The 15,446-nt window shown below is 48.9% G+C and overlaps 1 protein-coding gene across 1 annotated transcript in view; it reads left to right on the top strand.

The window, feature by feature from the left end:
* The window catches only part of gmds (GDP-mannose 4,6-dehydratase), a 121,298-nt gene that overhangs the window by 48,591 nt on the left and 57,261 nt on the right, over positions 1 to 15,446 (top strand). The window contains exon 7 of the mRNA XM_079739188.1: positions 5,412 to 5,539. Within this exon, the coding sequence (XP_079595314.1) occupies positions 5,412 to 5,539 (128 nt within the window). The remainder of the gene's footprint in view (positions 1 to 5,411; positions 5,540 to 15,446) is intronic.

The raw sequence follows: 15,446 nt of genomic DNA, 5'->3' as shown, positions 1-15,446 counted from the left end.
GTGTGCAATCAACCTGTAAATCCCTATGCTTTCAGATCTCATTTAGCAAAATTGTTGGGGTTGATTAATTTCAAATAATGGAAAATGCACATTAAACTATCGCAAACCTATGACCATACAATTGCGTGTGAAAGTCTGTAATACACCCTTCCTACTACATAGCCACTGTCCATTTCGCCCCCCAAGCTTTTAGAATGTTAAACCCCTGGTTTATGGGGAAGTCCCCAGTGCTCCTCCACTCTCAGAAATCTGTGGTTCACGCTTGCAGCATATAATAATATACCAATATGCTTGGAGAGAAAAACTAGCCAGTACTGAGAGGTTGAAATAGCACTGCCAATGTCAATGCTGCCCCTTTAAACAAACATATATTTACTGGCCTTTCACAGGCTTTAGTTTTGTCTTTCTGTATCTCATTGAGTCATAGGGTCTGAAAGGTCAATTGACTTGGTGAATTGGTAAGGGGATATGATTTTTTCCAATATTTTAGGGGTTGTTTTTCACATATCCAACCAATAACTTATTGGATGTGTGTCATCAAGGGGTAAGAAGAGTTCGGAGAACCCAAGGTTTTGCTTTTAATTCTTGAAGTAGGCTGAGTGAAGGCAGTCTAAACATCAGGTGAACTCTGGTCATGGTATATATACAGCGTCTGACACCTTGGAGGACAGTCGCTGACAGAATCCTTCTCCGCTTCCATGCTTCACATCCTGCAGTGTTTACTCCTCTTCTTCCTATTGGGTCATATGACCCTACCCAGTCCCTGTGTCGATTACACTCTCTGAGCCTCAGAGGCCTAGGGCTGGGGCTGCAGATGTCATGGTTGGATGAGCAAGGTTTCACCTTCGCATGCCCAGATTATTTTTGTTTGCAAGGTTGCCATGCAATCTGCGGATCTGGTCTACTGAGGTGATGAGCTGATGGCAAGTTGTAAGGGATGCTCAAATGCTGTCCCCAAACCCTACGTTTTAAGAACGCTCGGGCATTTCTTAACATCACCGGCACTCACTAGGTTGATTCGCAGGTTATTCGGTGCAAAACACACTTGGGCCAACTTTTGGGCATTCTCTCCATTCTCTCTTTTCGACTGGCAAAGAGTGTAAAAAAGAGAGTATAGCGTTTCTTGTATTGTCGTTTGTCCAAAGAATCGTCCCAATTTATTCCCGTTCAGTTTCAGAGAACAGTTCGTCATGAGGCATTTAGTGCATAATTTACCCTTTCTTGATTTATACCTTCATACAATGCTATTTATTGCATTGCAACACAACACATTACAACACAATTTAAAAGGAGTTTCTCTTTCTTGACCTGCCTTTCAAGCTTTATCAAAGGCCTCCCATCTATCACTCCTATCCACCCGTTGCTCTCTCACTTCACATTGCCTGTCAGCTGAGTCAGCCTGAAGTGAGGGCAGCAGCATGTCAGTTGTGAACAGACACTGCGTTGGCAGGGCTGAGCACAGGACCTCTCTTGGAAGAAGTGCAACAATTCCCCCTTGGTGAAGGCTTCATAGATCAACCCGGGACGTGGATTGTGCAACGCGGCGATGGCAGACATTGACAGTTCTTTGGCCCTGGCGGGACTTGGCCAACTCCTGACCCAGAAAAGATTCATGGTCTGCAAAATCATTCAATCTTCTGACAAGCGAGGCGCTTAAGCCATTAATCAGTAGGGATAACAGGCATGCCAGAGTGGGCTAGAAACGGCTGATTTTGTGCCATTAAAAAAAACTAAAAACAAGCAGACCAAATTCATCTAAGGTTCAAAGTGAAAAGGGTGAGGCTGGAAAATAGGTCTGTCTTTTTCACTTGGATTGAACCCCAAATCTTCTAGCCCTTGGGGCTTGCAAAAGACAGTATGGGATTATGGGATTTGCAGTTTTGGGTGAGTTCCAAAACAGGTGCGTAACCCCCATGTTGAGGTAACATGAGCATTGCCATGACAACTCTGGCTAAATCAATTCTTGGGTACTTTTATATTTATGTGTCTATGAAAACAATGTCCCCTCTTGGGTATCTGGTCTGGCAAGTACTTCTCATGGCATCTTACAGAGGAGAGTTTATATTGTTTCTCATTAAGGATGACTTGACTCCGTTGAGGGCAACAGCATTTACCAGAACACATCGGTTGTCAACAGAACGCCTTGTTTGTCCCTAAATTTAGAGAAGTAATGGATTAAGGATTAAAGCAAAATATGACTGTATATATTCTGTTTAGTCCTGAGCAATGAACAAAGAAAAAATAACATTCACACACACACACACACACACATACACACACACACAAACACTGTCAAAGAAATACACTCACACACAGTCAAAGAAATACACATGACTCAGAGACATCTTGAGGTTACGAATAAGGCTGGGTCGTCACGAAGGTTGGAGACAGACTTCATAAGTCACCTTCCCACGGCACTGTGGCAATGACAGCAGCCCAGAATATCCCAACGACTGAGTGACCAGGCCAAACCCCTCTCCCGCCCTGCCCTCTCAACGCAACCAGCATACGCACAATATCAGTCCCTGATCTGTCATAGCTCAAGCACCCACCAGATGCACATAGCCCCCACCCAGTCAGGGCAGACATGCTACTCCTTGGGGTGAGTCTTTTTGTCCTCTCAGAGCTCCCATATTTCCTTGCGCCCTCCGCCCTCTACTTCCCCCCGATGCTGAGGTACGTGCAGTGCCAGAGCGGCCCTTGTTTTACTTTCTTCCTGTGCCGTCCCAGGCCAAAGAAATGAAATTGAAGCAGAGAAACATGAGGGGGGGAAAAGAACAAGAAATTAAACCCGAAATGACTAAGTTAGAATGAGAGGACGGAGAAGGAGAGAGTCAGTCTCTGGCAGGGCGCCCGCTGTCTGCTCGGTTTTCACGGCACATGGTTTTATTGGACTTTCCGCAGGGCCCCGGGCGAGGTGAAACGGCCATCGCTGCCCTCTTTTGGGCTCCAAACCCTGCTGCTGCCTGCCTTGCTTCTCCCCCTCTCCCCCAACCTCCACTCCCTCCTTCCCCAATCCTCAACCTGGCCGTCTTGCCACGCTGCTGCCAGTAAAGGAAACACATTAACACCACGCACCAGTAACAGAGTAGGCTTTGTGCCTGGGCCAGGGTAACCCGTCCATTAGGGCCTATCCCGAGCTTCACACCGCACCAATTAGGCCAGGCAGGGGGCGCTCAGCCACTCCAAACAGAGGTGTGAGCTTCACTAGGGGGGGAACATAGGTGTGCCAGAGGAAAAATAATGGACTTAACTGCTGATTGGGAGGGCCCACTGTATCCCGACACCCCCATAACGGCGCGGCGCGGTACCGTTTTGACAACCTGCGTTTAACCTGAAGCTCTCGAGTTTCCCCCTCGGACGGGCGGGAACCCAATGGGAGCTGTAGTTACCGTTTTACGGTCTCCCTGCGCAGATCTGTCCCACCGAGCGTAATATGTGGTATTGGGGGGGAATATGTGGACGGGGGAGTGCGTGCGTGCCTGCGTGCGTGCCTGCGTGCGTGCCTGCATGCGTGCCTGCTTGTGTGTGCGAAGGAGTAAGCATAGTGCTGGTTCCCCAGGTTAATGCGTTTGTTTTAGGGTCATGTGTATGTACATGTGTCCACCTGTATGCAGAGTGAGTGGAACTGGAATGATGAATAACTCCAGTCCAAAGGATCTGATAAGGCAACCTGTCGGGTTGGGGGGGCGGGGGGGGTTTGGCACAGAGCAGAGATGACATTCACAGATGCATCGGTGACAGATGACTGATTGTAAGCATTTGACTACAGCAGAACATATGATGCTTGCCAGGTCTTATAAGATGCCTGTGAGGAAGGAGAGAGAAAGAGATAGAGAGAGAGAGAAAAAGCAAGATTGAGAGAGTGAGAAAATTATCATGCGAGGACAGGACTGCCTTGATACAGGAGGGGTTTTCCAGAGGCGGTTTATGTACGGTTCATGAGCACATACTATTTCCTAATAAAGTTGTCTGATAATCATTCGGGATATACCCGTTACATAAGTGAACGCTTTGATGAATGGAGACGGTTTAGAAAAGCAAGCCGTTCAACGGTGAACCTATGCCAAGCTGAGACATCTTTTCTTTTTTGATAATAGAAACAATTTATTGATATGCGGTCATGTGACTCACAACAACACACATGATGTTGTGTGTTCTAAAATAAGCAGGTCTGACTTTCTCAGGTCTGGGTTTTCTCAGCCCGCACGGGGCTGTGGCTTTCGTACAAAATGACTACTACAAATTTGGTGCATTTGCATGGTTGGCTTCATGGGATTTTTCTATGTCTACACGAAGGCTCTGTTCAATGTCAGTGCGATGATACAGCATAGAGACAGCCGCCGTGCTACCGCGGCCTCTCAGAGAACAGCCATACTCCGCTTATGCGGGACGACTTGAGGTTGGCCTGTGTAAACTCTACTTCTGAGCGGGTCACCCCTAAGGTTATGGGAGATGCATCTTGTGTGCTATGAATAGTGATTCTCTTTTGATGATTCTTTCCATTTGATGCCCAGGATCACGTTGCCTCAAGCGGGTTGAAATCCTCGCTAGCGGTTTTAAGCCAAGATCACAGCTTTATTAATCATGGCAACTTAATATTCTGCATTAATACCCAACTTTAAAAAGGAAGTATTTTGATTGGACTGCTCTCAATTTGAAGGGCCGCCATTCACTCTCCCGCATACGGCGAGAGGCGAACACGACACCCGTCCGCAGTACTCTGCCAAATCAGCGCAGCGGGAAAGAAAGTCATTAGGAGATAATTTGTTTTCCGAGGATATGATATCACACACGTTCTGCCCCCCCCTCGGTTTCAGGAGCTCCACAGAGCCGCCTGTCTGTCAGACCCCTATCGGATCCGCACCGCGGTGTTCCTGGGCCGGATTGTCCTGCACCGGCAGAGTCACGGTGGTCCCGGCATCACAAAAATCTGCAGCGCCCTGTTTGTTTCTCTGAGGAATTTCTCGTGGAACTTCCACCCGTGGGTTTGGATGGGCCGGTCGCCCAGCGTCGACACCAGACTGTCAATTAACAGGGGAAAATGAAAATGGATATGTTTTAAGACATGGTTTGAAAAGAGTTCCACTGGTGGGAACGTGTGGTTCCACTGGTTGGGCTGGAGGTGGCAATGAACTGCATTGATCTGCGGAGGCTTATTTGTCCCGTATGTTGGCATGGGTAAGAACTACTCGGTGGCCAGGGGAGCCACGGTCGGTAAGGTGGGCACGTGATGAATGATTAGATTTCAATTCTCAATTAAATTCCAACTGTATCACATTGTCATTCTGATTTAGTGTATGCACACGCATGACTGTACTTTGCACTTTGACTTTTGCCCATAAGTAGTGTACTCTGCTTATTGAAATGTGATTTTGTAAGCACTGAGCATGTGTCATTTTCTTCTGCAGGAGCAAACTTTGTGACCCGTAAGATCACCCGTTCGGTAGCGAAGATCCACCTGGGCCTTCAGGACTGCATCAACCTGGGCAACCTGGGAGCCATGCGGGACTGGGGACACGCCAAGGACTATGTGGAGGTGTGGATCGCTCACACACACGTGCACAGTACACACACACACACACACACACACACACACACACACACACACACACACACACACACACACACACACACACAGGGTACACACCAAGCACACTCACAGACTACCCACACAGACAAACACAATAATGGGATGCCACACGCACACATACACACACACCCACACTACACACGTGCACACACACACACACACACACAGTAACTCCACATGTCCAAACTCCTTTGGACGTCCGCACACACACACACACACACACACACACACACACACACACACACACACACACACACACACACACACACAGGCAGAGTCGTCGTCCAGAGCGAAACGCCACAAAGGAACCCAAAAAAGCAGGAGAGTTGAGCAGAGTTCAGATGTGTGCGCATAGCACAGCATTGTGGGGGCCATGTTTTCCCAGCTTCCTCGCGGCTGGCCGTATGTGATCTGCATGGAGCCTCCTGTGATGCCCTGCCAGAAGAGAAACAGAGAAGCGCAGAGGAGGAGGAGCGAGGGGGGGCAGTGAGGGGAGCCGGGGCCGAGGGACACATGCTGCGAGGCCACAGACTGCACTTTAGTTTCCCACAACTCACCCATGTCCCACATCCCGCCTCCCGCCTCCTGCCTCCAGCCTCCCGCCTCACGCGCTGAGAAACGCCTGCGGGAGGGAGGAAGAGAGGGAGAGAGGGAGGGAGATGCAGGCTTTGCAGGGACGATGACAGAGATCCAGTGTTTGTATTATTCGCTACGGTGCCAGCAGCAAACACAGAGTCCTGCTGAGATGAAACGAAACAGCAGGATGCCATGTCCAGGAGCAGATGGAGCTGTGCGTGTGTGTGAGCGTGCGTGTGTCTGTGTGTGTGTGTGTATGTGTGTGTGTGTGTGTGTGTGGCAGTACATGCGAGTACACATTCCTGTGTGTGCGGCCCGAGTGTGTGATATAGAGTGACCTTAAAACACATGTGGCGTTGAACTACATGTGGCTGCACAGTTGAAAAGCTCAACGGGTTGCAGTATGCCCCTCACGGTGGTCCGTGTCATTTGCTCTTTGAGATGTGTGTGTGTGTGTGTGTGTGTGTGTGTGTGTGTGTGTGTGCTCAGTGGGTCACTTTCATAAGAGGTGGGTGGTAGCCATGGCACCCCATGCTGTGCAGGTCGGTCGCAGTGGCTTTGATGGCGTCAGTAAAATACGTCAGTCTGCCAGATCTGATTCCACGAGGCAGCAGTCACAATCGCCTGTAGTAACGCGCATCATAAAAGCTCTGTCTGAACAGCACGTCTGCCTATGAAAGGTCACAAGGCCACGTCTCTCAGCGGTAATGCTGAATCACGATGTCCAGCCGGGGAGCTTATCTGTACACTTGAGGATAGGATGAACAATAAATATTACTATTTTGCTGAATCAATTTAAGGATGTGTGTGTGTGTGTGTGTGTGTGTGTGTGCGTGTGTGTGCGTGTGTGGTGTTTGCCTATGAGGTCCGAGGGTCTCTGTCCCTGCTTTTAAAGTCAGGTTAGTCCCTGGGACCAAGCAAGCGCAACTGTGTATTTGTTTGTGTGTGTGTGTGTGTGTGTGTGTGTGTGTGTGTGTACACATGTTGGTGGCCACTCCCCCTGTCCTGGACACCTTGCTTTGAGACGCTCCAGGTTTCCTGTGGGAACGCCGACATTCCAGGTCTGGTGATTCAGGCAGCTCCTCTCCGTGCGGCTCTGGTTTCGGAAAAGGACGATTTTCGGGAAGTCAAACAGAAGCTGAGGGGAACGGAGGCAGCGGTTGTGTGAGTCTCTCGTGTGTGTGTGTGTGTGTGTGTGTGTGTGTGGTGGGAAATAGACATGTGTTGTGGGACACTCAGACATTCACCATGTTAATGAACCATCTCTTTGGTTGAAAGTTGACCTCCCCCCTCTCTCTCTCTCTCTTTCTCTCCCTTTCTCCCTTCCTTTCTCACTCTCACCCATTCTTTATCCCTTTTATATGAAATGCAATCACTCAGGAAAATAGCTGCTCTCAGCTTTGTGTTAGCACAGCAACAGCAAATATTGCCTGCCTAATTGGTATCAGCTTTAGGATAATAATCACTATTGTTAAGTGTTTTTTTTTCTTCCACTTACTCTCTCTCTGTTTCTCTCTCTCCCTTATTTTATTCATAAGACTTTCTTTCCACATTTCATACTTTCTCTATCCATCTTTCTTTCTTTCTATGTCTTTTTTTTTTTCTGTCGTCGTCTCTCTTTCTTTTTTTCATTCCTTCTTTCTTTCATTCTTTGCCCCCAGCCCGCCCCCCTCTCCCTCTGACCGCCTGTGCCCGGGCGTCCAGGACAGGGTAATTGGTAGTAATTGGCTGGGGATGGATTGCGGGTGGCAGGAGGGGCGTGCTGTGTGTCTACCCTAACAACGTCTGAAGGCGTGCGGCGGGCAGGGCGTCGTCTGGGCCCGGGTATCGGGTGTCTGGCCCGGACCAGAGATCCAGCACCATCTAGACGGCTCTCAATGGAGCCCTTCATTACACCATTATGGGAAGGATGCCGGGAAGGGAATGCTGTGCTCCAAACCCGGCACGGGCGGGGGTTGGTTTGGAATCATTTTTAAGACAATTGTCCGTAATCCTCCACTGTCGCTGATCTCATTTTGGTTTACTGCTGAAAGATTTCAAGATTGAGGATATTACAGTGTGTCTGTTTTGTTTTCAGTTTTTGAACAATTTTGAGCATTAGGGCCGGTCTAAGTGTAGTATGGTTTGTCAGGAATGTGGCAATGTGTCTGGATTGGAGAGCAGTGTGTTACAAGATGGAAAAACTTCGATAAATCAGCTCAGCGCTGCTGCTGCAGACAGACAGGTTCTCTCACTGATAAGATGAAGATGTTGGAGGAACATAGTTACATTAATTTACTGGCCCTCCTCTCGCTCTCTCTCTCTCTCTCCCCTCACTCGCCCTTGCCCAGGGATGGGCAGTGCCCCCGTGCTGAGGTGACCAGCAGTGGGTACAGCTGTTTGAAAGGGGCCCATGGCCCCTGGGCCCTAGCCCCCCTCCACTCATTTATCCATCCTCCACTTACCCCTCCCCCATCCCCCCCTGGCTTCAGAAAAGCCATTTCCTGTGTGTAGAACTGTCTGGGAGGGGAGACAGCAGACCTAGTGGTTTGGCTCTCTCTCTCTCCCCACCATCCCCCTGAGCTCCGTCCTTCCTTGTTTGATACTTTCTATGAATACTTTCTTTCTTTTCACTTATTGTGTGTGTATAAACATATGCCGCAAGCCATGTACTGTAATGTGCTGTAAATCCAATTTGAGCCTTTTTCACCCCATCATATTTGTACCTATTTTGCGGTCCAACAATACACAACTACTGATCCCCTACGTCACAGCCCTGTCTGTTTAGGGCTGTTAAGCTGAGCAGTTCACTAGCCAGTTATCCAGTTTTATGTCCCTCCTGGTGTCTAATTGCTGGGCCCTAGCTGTCTCTCATGCAGAAAACTGTTGCCAGATGAGATGGTGGCTCACCTGGTTTCTCAACCAGCCTCTCCCACGCATGCACACATGCACCGACGCACGCACGTACACACACCCAGACACACACACGTAAGTACGCACACACACACACACACACACACACACACACATGTATACACAGCAATAGACCACACACACACACACACACACACGTATACATAGCAATAGACCACACGCACTCACATCAAAACACACTCACACACATAGCAATAGACCACACACGCACACACGCAAGCACACACACACTCACAGTAACCCTCACTCACACACATCTATCCCCCCATCCCCCAACACACACACATAATAGCTGCAGATGAATACCTCACCACGCTTATATTTCATTCAGCTTTTATTTTCAAAATACCTGCTGAAAAACAGTTTGATAGCCGTTTCCTTCTGTGTGTATGTATATGGATATGTATGTGGAAACTGTGAGATTGCGGGGTTGTGTGCGGGTCAGCGTGTCAAACCCTGTGGGGCAGTAGAGTTGTCCGACTCCTGGCAGCATTGTGTGAAAACAGTGAGGTGGCAGGACGGACCGGCCGGTGTCACTTTTCACCGTCTTTATTATTCCTGTCTCTCGTTCTCTCAGCTGCAGCTGCCTGCTCGCACTGTAATGGTTACAGATGAGGCTAATTAGCCAATCACAGCGCAGATCAGGGCCAATCCCAATTGATTGATGAGAGCAGTGGGCCATTCATCAAGTTGGAATGTTGCAGTTGGTATGGGGCTCTGTGCAGAGGGCCACAGTAGCCTGGGTTTTACCCTTTACAATGTCTTCTCTCGTGACTTTCATTCATTGAGCAAGATTACGATCTGTGATGTGATGCAATTCTCTTTTCTTTTCTTTTGTGCTTTCGCTGACCGTGCACTCTAAGCAAGTGTCCCTCTAAGCAATTGACTGTGCAGCCACTAGGGGGTGCAAAAATATTGACTTGTGTGTTCCATTGGTGGGATTCCACCTACGATTGTCAGATCACAGGACATTCTCTGGGGCCACTCTGTCCCTGTCGGAACAACAAGGGCAGAGACAATTGATCCAGGATATTCTGCAGCAGCCCATTGGGTGCACGTGTATTGTAGTAGGTCTCTACAGTGATAAAGTTGGTGGCGGTTGGGGGAACTTCAGCCTGGAAGTAACTAAATAAAAAAAACATTCCGAGCAGTCATGGCCATGAAAGGTTAGAAAAAATGGGTTTCATCAGAGCAAGTGCGAGGTACATTGTCAAACGATGTCAAAACCAACATTACATTGGCTTCAGATATCGTCTGCAGCCAATAGAGAACTACTGGTAACAAACGCTGGAAATGGCCTCAAGCCGGATATAGCAGACATCTTACACAAACTTGATCCGTTCATGTCAAAAACAACACCAGCATTTTCCACAACACTTTGTGAGACCCAAACGGAACAGTTTTCTACCAAAAAAGTGATTTGGGGGTTTACCCCCCCTTTAATAGACGCTGCTAGGCACAGATGGAGACAGAGTGGGAGCAGCAAGGGGTAGTGGAAAGGGGCGTTGGGTTTCACCTCCTCCCACACCCACCGGTCCCCACCCCTGGATCAACTCCCTGCTCCGCTGCCTCCTGACCCTCACCTCCGCCACGCTCACACACACTAGTATGAAATGACGTCATGTTATTTTTGGAAAGTGTGTGTAATTGCATGTGTGAGTGTGTGTAAGAGGGACTGCATGTGAGGTAAGGGGGGGGGGGGGGGGGGGGGCAAGCCATGTGTCTGTGTGTGTGTGTGTGTGTGTGAGAGTGTAAGAGGGACTGCATGTGAGGTAGGGGGGGGTGGGGGGCATGCCATGTGTGTGTGTGTGTGTGTGTGTGTTTTCTCACGAGCAGGAGAGACGGGGCAGCAGCTCCTGCCATGTTGACATGGCATCCAACACAGGCAGAGTGAATAAACAGCAGGTGTGTGTGTGTGTGTGTGTGTGTGTGTGTGTGTGTGTGTGTGTGTGTGTGTGTCCAAAGGAGGAGAAAATTAATTTTAGAGGAGGATTGCAAGGTGTTAATTGCAGGTGAAATTTAACCTGTGGTCTTAGGAGCACCTCAATAATATGGTCTGCCCCCTACTGCTCCCATGCACATGCACGCACACAGCTCCTTCCCACAGAGAGATGCTTTGCAAGTCCTCCTACAGATCGTGACTTGACATAATGAAGGCGTAAGGATCAGATCCCTCATTTGGTGAAGAAGCCGCCAGAAGCTTCAGCCATGTTTTGTTTGGAACGAGGCTGTGAGAACAAGTCTCCCAGTCTCCTGTGTTCTTTGCTATGATTCTTAGTTTGTGGGTTTGATTATGATTAATTGAAAGCTGGGGGTGGGGGGAGGTTTGCCTAACTTAACTGAAATAGGCATTGTTTGCGTGTTTGGTGAAGACCCAGACCAATGACATACATAAATTCAACATAAGAAAATAAAAGAGACACCCTGGGTGATAGGGTGAGAGGAGTCAGAGTACAAGGCTTCATGTTCCTGTCTTCTGTTGTCACAATCACAGAGAAGTCTGAATGCATTCTGAGGTTTCCTCTCTTAGTGAAATAAGAGAGGAAAAATGCATCATGGTGATGCAGAGGCCGTAGCTGGCCTATGTAGGGGTGTGTGTGCGTGTGTGTGTGTGTGTGTGTGTGTGTGTGTGTACACTTTGCACCATGCTACATTCTGTGTCTGTGTGTGTATGTATGTGAGGGTGTACGTATGCATATGTTCATGTAACCGTGTGTGTGTGTTCAACCAATCGACGGCAGCTTACTATAGCTTTTTAGACGGAAACCTGACTCCAGTTGTGGCCTTACGTCTGCTCTGAGACTCAGGGTCACGCTCCACACAAACCGAAACCATGCTAGTCATTCTCTCTGTTGGTTTTTCTTTTTCTCTCTCTTCCTCCCCCCCTCCCTCCATCTCCCTCTTTCTGTCTCTCCCTCTGCCTGTCTTGCTGTCACACACTTATCTTCTGCCATCCTCTCTTTCTCTTTGTCGTTCACTCTCTTTTAATTGCTCTCATCATCGCTCCTCCCTGTCAGCAGTTGGCTACAAAATGTGTTTTGATTGACAGAGGGACTGAAACGATAATTGCCGGGGAATCTTTGAATCATTGAATATTTTTGCTTGTTGACTTAGCGACGATGAAAAAGTATCAGTCAGACAGAGAGATAAGCAGAGAGACGGAGAATGTAGGAATAAGGGCTGTGTAGTTTGTTTGTGGTTTGTGCATCGATCATTTTAGTTATTAATTGGATTTATTTATTTTGTCATTGTGTGTGTGTGTGTGTGTGTCTGTGTCTGTGTCTGTGTGTGTGTGTGTGTGTTACTGAGACCCGGGACTGTGCTGGCAGCTGGCCGTCCCTCTCAGACTGACAGGCCCGGGCGCTCCCCTGCCGGGTAGAGGATGAGAGCAGATGCTGCTCTTTTTTCTTCCTCTCCTTTGCTCCCCCTGTTTCTGTCTCTTCTTCTCACTGTGCGCTGTAACAGGAATCCTCAGCTTTCACATTGACAAGTGGGATGTCTTTCTGCCTCAGGGGTCCCATACTAAGCAGTAAAACACACACACACACACACACACACACACACACACACACACCCCACACACACACACACACACACACACACACACACACACACACCCACGTAGATTGACATTGATAAACAAACATACCAACACATGGTCATACCCATCATTCACTTGAGAGACCACAGGAAAATAGGCCACAAACACAATCAAGTAGCATTATAATTATTAGCGTTATTTCCTTATTATTGTTACTAGTATTAGCATTACTATTATGAGCAATTGTATTATTTTCCACTGCAGCTTCTTGGTTTCACCTCCATTATCTTCATAGATGTCTGAAATTGTTTGAGTTTGTCAGACAAAGGGCAATAGAGAAAGACGCGTGGAGATAATGGAAGACGGAGAGAGAGAGAGAGAGTGAGAGAGAGAGAGAGAGAGAGAGAGAGAGAGAGAGAGAGGGGTGTCTTTCAGTCCAGAGGTTTGGGCCTCGAGCTGGTGTTGTGGGGTACTCTGTTCACGGGGATTATGTGTATGTGTGGGCTCAGATCACCCACACAAGCGGCTCTGTTGAAGGCCTACCTCCCACCTGGAGACGGGGAGATCAGGGAAGGGAGAGGGGGGCTCGGGTTAGGGAGAGGAGAGTTTGGTCTCCTGCTGTGGATTTCACAGGTTGAGACGCGGGGGGAGGGGGTAGTGAGGTGATGAGTAGGGGTGTGGTCAGGTCACAGAAGGAAAGTGTGTGTGTGTGTGTGTGTGTGTGTGTGTGTGTGTGTGTGTGTGTGTGTGTGTGTGTGTGTGTGTGTGTGTGTGTGTGTGTGTGTGTGTGTGTGTGTGTGTGTGAGAGAGAGCGTTCCCCGGGTTCCACAGCTGGTCTTTGAAGTCGGGACCTCTACTGCTCCTGATTGGGGAGCACAAGTGTGAGAGCCAGCCCTCTTAATGCAGTAATCCCCCCTCCCATTGCATGACCTCTAGAGATACACGGACAACACACAAAATGCATGTTTCTGTTTTGTTTCAGTCAAAGCTAACAACGATTAGCCGTCTCTGGGTATGAGTTAGAGAGTGTGCGTGAAGTGTGTATTTTTTGTGTTTTCCAAATCTGGCTGACGGGGATGAGTGAGTGTGTGGCGTATCTCGCTGTAATTGCCCAGAGAGTCTGGCCAAGTGCTTTTGGACGAGGAATATATGTGACCTTCTCGCACTCCCTCTCTTTCTCATTTGGTCTCTCGCTCTCTCTCTCTATCGCTCTGTCTCCCTTTCTCCCTCTCCCTCTCTCCCTCCCTCTCGGCCTTCCACACTCTGACACTCTTGCTGCTCTCCATCCGCCCGTCTCAAGTGGCTCGTGGGAAGATCCCCCATCCAGACGGGACAGATTGGAGCTCAGGCCAAATATCACAAGAACAAAGTACCATTCTCAGAGCTCTCAGGCTCTCTCGATCCACCCTCGCTCACGCTCTTCTTCTCAGCTCTTCTCTTCTTGCTCTCGCTCTCTCCCACACATTTACTCCCCTCTTTAGCTCAGTTGCCTCTCAATGTCACTGTGTCAACCCCTCCCACTACTCTGTCCCCCCCCCCCCCCTCCCCCCACGCCATTTTTCTCTCTCTCTCTCTCGCTCTGACCCCAGGAATCTTACCTGATTTCAGCGTATTTCAGCTCTTTGTTACACTCTCTAATTTCCCCTCCCTCAAATCCGGTTATGCAAATGAATATATTTCTATGTCGTTGCATTATATATTCGTGCATGTGTGCGTGGTTACATATGTGTATGCTTGTATTTGTGCCAGTGCGCCCAAGGCACCATGAATGCATTCTGGACACAAATGTTGATGACGCAACACGGATGGATTTCATTGATAGACGATTTGTATGACTGAATATAAACACTGAATGTGGTTCAGTTTGTAGTTCTTTGGGTTAGGTTTCATGGTTAAGGGATCTATTGTGTGTGTGTGTGTGTGTGTGTGTGTGTGTGTTGACTCTGTTTTGGTCCAAGCCGAACAGCCCTCCCAGTCCCCACCCCTCCCCAGGTGCACGGACGAGTCTGGGGGAACACAGGCTGCCAGCATCTTCCCGCCAGGCCCGTGGAGAGCAGCCTGTAGTCTATTGAGCGTGGCGCAGGCAGCGGCCCAAGCAGTCCACTTCAAACGGGCCTGACGGCTGTAATGGAATGGAAAGCTTTGTCGGGTCACAGCAGTGAAAGCTGCTCTTCCCTCACAAGGAGGAGAGGAGCCCCAATAGCTTCCTCATGTTGTCTGCTTTATATAACCTCCAGTGCCGCAGTGCTCACGCCGGCTTGTGATGCTTGCATCTGTCCTCTGCACTGTCCTCTGGACTGCAGCACGTTGGCACCACACATGAATACACATACGCACGTGCACGCACACACACACACACACGCGTACGCAGACACACAAGAAAACACACGCACGCAGATATGCCCATTGATGTACACATGCACGCACTCACGCAAGCACGTGTGTACGCAGACACACAACAAAACGTACGCACACCCATATCTAACACATCTACACACAAGCACACGCGTATGCACACACATAAAACTGCAGCCATGCAGATGGAACCACTCATGAGTTGACTTTCACGCACTGTAAACGCATGCTTTATTGAATTTCTACAAGACCATGCGTATGACACAATATTCAGGTAGGCTGAATAGAGCTGTGTCTGACTGCTGGGACGACGATGTGTTGAGGTGTCGGTGGGACGAAAGTAGCCTGGAACTGAACACCCAGCCTCCTCCTCCTCCTCCTCCTCCTCCTCCAATACAACGACTCTTTGACTCGGCCTCCGCTCCCATTGAACCCTGTCCTTATTAAAACAGCTCGGGGAGAGCGGGT

The sequence above is a fragment of the Pollachius pollachius genome (assembly GCF_949987615.1).
Source record: "Pollachius pollachius genome assembly, chromosome: 7".
Classification (NCBI taxonomy): domain Eukaryota; kingdom Metazoa; phylum Chordata; class Actinopteri; order Gadiformes; family Gadidae; genus Pollachius; species Pollachius pollachius.
This window is presented reverse-complemented; position numbering and strand designations above follow the sequence as displayed.